This window comes from Mytilus galloprovincialis, chromosome 10, assembly GCF_965363235.1.
Source record: "Mytilus galloprovincialis chromosome 10, xbMytGall1.hap1.1, whole genome shotgun sequence".
NCBI lineage: Eukaryota > Metazoa > Mollusca > Bivalvia > Mytilida > Mytilidae > Mytilus > Mytilus galloprovincialis.
Window position 1 is genome coordinate 55,470,774 of NC_134847.1, and position 8,487 is coordinate 55,479,260.

Below are 8,487 nucleotides of genomic sequence, written 5' to 3' on the forward strand. Positions count from 1 at the left end.
AATTTTTGAGACATGATTCTCAATCATAACAGCAGGGACTGTGATTGATCAGTTGATTGTCAATAAAAACCGGGAATTAGTCTATAGTTAACAATCATCAAAGAAAGCAGGCCTATAAAATACGTTAGAGCTAAAAATGGCAGATATATTTTCTTGTTGTTTTCGGAAGGAAATGGGTTCCAGTTGTTCTATACGTTGTTGCTTTTTACCTAATTCGCCTACTTTTTGATTGCCTCCTCGATACCAATGTCTTAGTCACATTTTGTAATATGATTTATTACATCGAGTTAGCAAACAATTAATGCTGTGTTAGTTCTTTAGACACAACTGATATACTGTCCAATTAGTCAACAGAATGAAACAAAATACACGATGTTGATTACAGTTTTTAGTATAATTGAGTAGAACGATCAATGCTAAAAATTTGAATAAATAACAGTCGAATTTCATTATGATTTTGTCAATTTTTAAAAGTAATAATCTGAGATTGATCATCCGAACATTTGATCCAAGGAATTGCTTTAGTGGTTCTGATTATATTAATTGTAATCAACAAATGCTATATTACCGTTTATCACTGGGTTTTTTTTGGTCAAAACTATAGAACCTTCAATGTTTTTATATTAACCGTAACTGTTGTATATAAATAAAGGCAACAGTAGTATACCGCTGTTCAAACTCATAAATCCATGGACAAAAAACAAAATCGGGGTAACAAACTAAAACATTTTTATCTCTAGTTCAGGAAATAGCAACTTGGCTGTTACCGTATCGTTGTTTGTATTTTATCTTTGGCTTCTTTGTGTAAAGACTTCTGAAAGATGAAGCAATTAAGAACAAGATTTTAAATTAAACTTTGACTTGAATGCTTCTTCAATTTTTTTTATTTTACTTTTAAATGTTCGTTTAATGTTGACTTTTTTTGCATGCATCAATCACAAAAAAAGAACAGACATTTTCATAAATCAAATACCGAATACAGGACAGGGTAAAATTTCGAAAGCCAATTCGCTTGTTACTGAATATTTAATATTAAATTCCAGTGTTGTTCTATTGTTTTTTTTGTGATTATTTCTTAAGAAATAATTTTAAACTAAATTTTTCTACTTAATTGCATTTAACTCATTTACAAAAGCTGGTTTCAGTTTAACATATCCAATAAAAATAATAAAATGTTTGATAGTATATATGAGAGCCGAAAGGTTCTAAACAAAACAGCCAAACCCGTATGAACAAATCTTTATCTGAGTGCATTGCATCCTTATGTACAGTCCCATAATATAATCTATGAAACAGTTTGCATAGTTTGTAGTGAGTTGGTTGGAATAAATCAGTGGGGTTTTTATTCCCCCAGGGTATCACCAAACCAGTAGTCAGCACTTATTACCATTGAACAGATATAGTCATAATTATAGATTTTCTTTGCATTACCGTATTTGACAGTATTTGGCACAACTTTTTACTATTTTGGGTCCTCAATGCTCTTCAACTTTGTATTTTTTTGGTTTTATAACTATTTTGATCTGAGCGTCACTGATGAGGTTTATGTAGACGAAACGCGCGTCGGCGTATTAAATTATAATCCTGGTACCTGATTACCACCTAAGAATATGCATTGTGTTCATTGATGATGTGATTATCTTTGGAAAGACATATGAGGAACATCCCAACAACTTGCAACTGGTAGTGGACCGCATCAGAAAGGCGAACCTGAAGTTGGCACCCAAGAAATGTTCGTTCTTTCAACGCAAGGTAAAGTTCCTGGGACACATTGTTTCAGCAGATGGAGTGGAAGTAGATCCAGAAAAGTCCTGACTTGGCCAACACCTACATCACCCGAAGATGTTCGACGTTTCTTGGGATTGGCTGGGTACTACATACGTTTCATTATTAAGAACTTCAGAAGTTCATTTTTGTTTGTGATTTTACTTATTTTGTTCACCATTTGGCTTTTTTAACACTGACATGAATAAAGAAAAAAAATGCCAACAATTTCAGGCTTTAATCAAATCTTTATTTGTGTAAGTTGATGCAAGCATTCGATCTGTTTTAGTGTTTTATACCGTAAGAGACATATAAGGTTTAACAATCGTATTGCATAAATGTTTAAACACATTAATTATGACCTTTGAAAGTCTAGGAGTTCGTACATTTTCTCCGAGCAGGTTTAACAACATTTCAGACAAATATACTTTACTGTTGGTGAGCATTCATTAGCTGTCTCTAAGTTAGAGATTATATTAATAGTTTAGAACATTCATTGAAGCTAGAGCACGAAAGGTGTGTTAATCAATTCTTTTAATATCACATTTTAATGTATTGTCAACCAACAACAGGTTCAAAATTTTATCTTTACGTATAGTTATTAAATTCAATTTTAAATCATAACAACATTTATGAATGTTTAAATAGATCTGTGTATTTATAAGTGTTTATTAAAGACATTTATGTATATCTATACTTTCGTTTATTTGTTTGGAAACGTTTCAAAATATTATATACCAATATGAAGAACCTTTCATAATTTTATTTATGTTATTTAGTCACAAAGTAAGTTCCTTTTGAAACGGACCGTGCAAGACTATCTTGGACAGACAAGATGGATAAAAAAACTCTCGGAGATAAGTTACTTAGTTTAATGATGCAATTTACTGTAGGCGTACAGATAGCACATCTGCTTCAAATAATCTTGATTCTGGAATTGTTTATTTTTAAAGCCTTTTATGAATATACAAAATGTATAAAAAAAAATATCTTCTCTTAATTCTCTTAAAATTTAGGATAATAACGCAAGTTTCGTTTTGCAGTAATGAATACACTGATTTAAGTTGCTGTCCGCATCATATAACCTTCAAACTAAGTATCTTACCTACGATAGTTTTTTTTATCTTTCCTTGTCTTCCCATTGGAGTCTTGCACGGTAAAAAGACATATTACTTTATACATATTCTGGAAATTCCTTATAAAGTGAGGACAATGACAGTTGTATTCGAGTCGTCTCTTTGGTTGCTATAGCAGAGTGTTTGCTTTGACAGTTTTTAAGGACAAGTTCATTTGAAGTTTACTTTATAGGTCCGTACTTTGTTACTCTTTATAGTATTTCCCATAACCTCTAGAGTAGCGTAAGAGTACAACACAAACTTACCAACAAGTTTAACTCTTTAATGAGAATCAATTTGATAATAGTTATATGTATCGAGTTTACAAGATCTAATGAGCACACTTCATGAGACTTTAAATAAGAATGGGTTATTTGTACAACGAAGTGCTTATTATTTTAAATTTAAATATGATTAGTTGCCTATATTTTAACAAGAAGGTAGGTATTACGGTAGAAAATTGCATCATACTTGTAAACCGATGTACATGTGTTTAAGTTATTAAAATCAATGTGATACCATATTCAAACCGTCTTTAATCGTCTTTAAAATATGTTAAGATTTGTTTAGGTAGGTAAGGAAAATTGAATAACGTAACATTATTTCTCTTTTAGCGTCAGTCTTATTCTTTTAGATTTATTCTTATTTTGGAGATTTCTAAAATAAAAAGATTAACATATCTAAGACAATAACAATCAAAACCAAGGAGTAAACAAAGACTAAAAAAAAACACAGGACATTTACATCAACAGTTATAAATAATAATTAAGAAACAACGCGAACTCCACTAAAAACCGGGAGTGAAATCAGGTGCTCCGGAAGGGTAAGCATTTCCTGCTCCGTATACGGCACCCGTCGTGTTATTTCTTTGTTCAGTCCGGTATTGATGGAAGGTTATTATGATATAGGGAGAATATCAGATATGAGTTCTGATACACTTTTGGCATAATTAGCTCATGATGGCGACCGTAAAATTTCTTGAGTGATGACCTTAATTTTTAATTGACATACATTTATACTAGAAAGATAATTTGATCTGATATGCATGATCTATTTATTCGCCTATAGATCATACAAAGAAAAACTATCTTTTTTCTTTGTTATTTCCTGAGATGATATACTTATAAATGAAATGGAAATGGAATTAAACAACATATGTATTTACACATATAAAGGAAGATGTGGTATGACTGCCAATGAGACAACCTTCTATCCAAGTAAAAGGTAAACCACTAGAGGTCAAAGTAAGATCTTCAACACGGAGCCTTGGCTCATACTGAACAGCAAGCTATAGAGGACCCCCAAAATAACTAGTGTAATACCATTCAAACAGGAAAACTAACGGGCTAATATATATAAAGAACGAGCAACACTGCTGAACTACGTCAACCAACGAGAACTACTCAACATCAGATTCCTGACTTAGTACAGACTTGTTTAGAAATTCGTGCACACAATAAAATAAAAGAATAGATTAAGCGACCAAGTAGGCTATCGAATTTATATTTTAAAAAAATAACATAGAATACATATAGTGATACTGCCATGATCGAAAGGAAAAGAGGGTCCTGATTCAATTCATTTGAATATGTTCTTGTCCTCAATATGCATTTGATATTTCAACTTTACATTACTAGTAATCAGCAATCGCACGTCATCATAATTGTGTTGAGAGTTCATATTGCTAGGTATCATTATGGGTAAATCAAGTGGCGATACATCAATAAATGGCGACTGTTGATGAAATTTACAACAATAATATTATTATATACGGATTATTAAATATTGTGATTATAAAACTCAATTAACAATATAATGCTTTTCCATTTAAAAGTTTGAACTACTTCCAGAGTATAAACGTCATTTCCAATTTAACTAGCTTAACGCAAATGAAAAAGCGATTTACTTTATATACTTCTCAAGGTGATTAAATTTTAACAAGAGATTAAACGACGTGATATTCGTCAACAATATATCGTTTTATAACGTATTTAAAACTTGAAATGTGTATATCATTCTGCTTCTTTTAACAAGTAAACGTGGAACTATTAAGAAATGAATCGTTTCATATACTGTTGCATGGTATTTCTCCAATGTCATTTGCCAGGTTTAGGACAAACTTTTGAAAATGTGACAAAACTTTATGACGATCTTTTCAGTAGTTATAGGAATAATATCACACCTCTAAATAATCAATCAGAGCCTTTTGAAATTACACTGGCGTTTTATTTATTATCAATCAACTCTTTTAGAGAAGTCGAGGAAACGCTAGTTCTAACAGGAGGATTAGCTATAGTATGGAAAGACACATCATTATCATGGAATCCTGTAGAATATGGAAATATAAATTCATTGGATGTGGATTCTAAAGATGTATGGTTACCATGGTTTTATCTACAAAACAATGCCAAAAAATTTGAACCAGTTGGATTTGATTCTGCTTTTAGAGTAAATATAAATAGCAGCGGGTTTGTTAATTATTCTCCAGGAAGTATTTTAGAAGCAAAATGTCAAACTGATATTTCTAAATTTCCTTTTGACACCCAACCATGCCTATTAGAATTTCTTGCATGGGGTGGAGGCGCTACATTTTACAAATTGATATCGTTTTTTGAGGAAGTTAATTTAGATTTTTACACAAAGGACTCAAATTGGGAAGTGGTAACTAGAAAAACATATGCACAAATAGAACCAGAAGGTTATTATAAGTTTCATATGAGCCTATCATTAAAACGTAAACCAATGTATTACATAATAATGATTGTCCTTCCAACGATGTTACTGTCCTTTCTTAATCCATTAGTGTTTTTACTTCCGGTAGAATCAGGAGAACGCATATCATTATCAATGACAATACTTTTATCGTACGCCATATTTTTAACGCTTGTTTCAGCATCAATACCAGCATCCTCTAATCCCATGTGTTTCCTGTTGATTGTTATGATTATTATCATGTTGATTAGTGGATTAACGGTAGTGGCTGTCATTATAACGACCAAGCTGTACTACCAGGAAGACTATTTCCCTGGAAGGATCGTGAACTGTTTCGTTCACAAGAAAACAAGGAATCAGGACGTTACTCCTTTTGATTGTAAGAAAAAAGAAAAACAGATCTATAATGGAAAATATGTATCTTATTTGCTTGATAAGTTTTTTTTAGTTTCTTCCTATTTAATTATTGTCATTACTCTTGTGGCATATTTTCTGTATGCAAGTATGTAAATTAGGGTTGAAACAAAAGGGAATTCGAATTACACAAATCAGCCATTAAAGACGATAACTTTGATTGTTTATCAGATTTTATGTTAACCACTAGATATTCTAAGTTGTGATGTTTTTGTTATTGTTATTTTGCAATCCATGAAAATAAAAAATTAAAACATAACATGAAATTTTAAAACAATATTTAGAATTTGAAAACCTTGAATAATTACAAATGTACTACATACAATTTCTACTTTAGATTTTATGTGGATTGAAATTGTGTACTAACATTGATTCGAAAGCTTTTTACCTAAATATGATAAAAAATATAGTTATGAATATCCGTTGTAGTTGGTGATATAAAAATGGTGGTGCCGTATGTTATAACGTCACACTTGTTTTTGGTGTGTGTCTATGTTTCAGATGTTATTGTTGTTTTTGCAAAATTTCACTTTGTTAAATTGTATATAAATATTTTGGTATGAAGACATTTGAATTAACTCTTTATAAAATATGTTCATACCAAGTAAAATCTTACATTTTACGTTTTGAAATAAATATTCTAACAGTAAGTTGACTGGTCAGTTTTTATGTTAAAAACGACCAGTAACGACGAGTTACGACCAGTAGCTACAGTACTATAATATGTTTATCTTATAAATCACACAATATTATGACCAGTCAAATACAAGTTCCGAAAAGGGGCATATAGGTTTCGACCCCGAGGGTATCACCAGGCCAGTAGTCAGCACATCGGTGTTGACATGAATATCAATTATATGGTCATTTTTATAAATTTCCTGTTACAAAACTTTGAATTTTTCGAAAAACTAAGAATTTTCTTATCCCAGGAATAGATTACCTTAGCCGTATTTGGCACAACTTTTTAGAATTTTGGATCCTCAATGCTCTTCAACTTTGTACTTGTTTGGCTTCACATTTATTTTGATCTGAGCGTCACTGATGAGTCTTATGTAGACGAAACGCGCGTCAACGGCGTACTAAATTATAATTCTGCTACATTTGATAACTATATACAAGGCACGAGGCGTTATAATTAACAAAACGGTTCTTATGGCTATTTGTAGTAAAACAACTATATTTTCTTAACAAAAAGGTAATTTTTAGGAGGGTGGAGCGGAGAGGAAGTGAGAAGAAGTTGGGATTTAAGCGATCCCAGTATAGCTCCCCCAAATGTTTACGCTCTTCAAGTTAGTGGTTGTCTTTTATTACTTTATTTCTGACATTTAAGAAGTAAGGCCTGTTCATGAAACTGCCATCTCTGTTCTTGTCCATTCGTTTTTTATGCGTTTTGTTATTTGATTTTGCCATGTGATTATGGACTTTCCGGATTGATTTTCCTCTGAGTTCAGTATTTTTGTGATTTTACTCTGTAATAGCTTACATTTAGCTAAATTTATGCATCTATTTCGGAGCGATTTATATTTTAAGATAATGAAAAGACACTTACATATTGTTGAAAACGACGTATAAAAAGACGGTATATTGTCCTCCAAACATGATTTCGTTGTTTATCGTTCAGAAACTATTTTATAGACCATGTATAAACGGAACAAATAATATATCAATTGATTTTGCTTAAATATTTGATAGAAAAAAGTAAAATGACAGAAATACCTAACTTCGAGGAAAATTTCAAATGGATAATCCCTCAACAAATGGTAAAAAATCAAACGCTCAAACACATCAAACACATCAAACGAATGAATAACAACTGTCATATACGAGAATTGTTTGTTATGCTGCCAGGACTGAACTAAATATATACACACATTTTGCTCATCTGCTTTGTCTATATGCCTTTTTGGTGTTACTTCGAAAAGTTGTTTGTTGCTCTTCTTTCATTTTTAATATGTGCTTTGTCTATATGCCTTTTTAAGTTTCTTCGTTACATGTATGACGTGGCTCTGTACTTATACATCCCGTCATTGTGTTATTGTTCTATGGTAAATTTGTGCATTCTTGTCTAATTTTTACTAATATGATTGGTTTATATGCCATTTCGTGCTTCTTTGTTACATGTTTGTATATTTTTAGTGATTAGGATTACAGCACAATGTTGACTGCTTTATTATTGACATTTTTACCTATAATGTCTGTTTTGTTCACATGCACGCATCGTTGTCAATATAATGGAATTTGAACTGTCATACAAGTGAGAGGTTTAACTAGCTATAAAATCTTGTTCAATCCACCATTTTCTAAATAAGAAAGTGCCTGCACCAAGTCAGAAATATGACAGTTGTTATCCATTCGTTTGATGTGTTTAAGCTTTTGATTTTGCCATTTGATTAGGGATTGGCCGTTTTGAATTTTCCTCGGAGTTCGGTATTTTTGTGATTTTACTTTTTTTGTGAATTGTGTAATAATGACTACTGTTTAT

At 31.4% G+C, this 8,487-nt stretch overlaps 1 protein-coding gene across 1 annotated transcript; it reads left to right on the forward strand.

Annotated features, from left to right (window-relative positions):
• The first annotated feature begins 4,888 nt into the window (after positions 1 to 4,888).
• Positions 4,889 to 7,963, forward strand: LOC143049246 (neuronal acetylcholine receptor subunit beta-3-like). The gene has a single exon (XM_076222950.1). The coding sequence runs from the start codon at positions 4,935 to 4,937 to the stop codon at positions 6,099 to 6,101; it is 1,167 nt and encodes a 388-aa protein (XP_076079065.1). The 5' UTR covers positions 4,889 to 4,934; the 3' UTR covers positions 6,102 to 7,963.
• Positions 7,964 to 8,487: the final 524 nt, after the last annotated feature.

Coding starts and splice junctions, on each gene's coding strand:
- LOC143049246 (XM_076222950.1), top strand. CDS start 4,935: ATGAATCGTTTCATATACTGTTGCATGGTATTTCTCCAATGTCATTTG.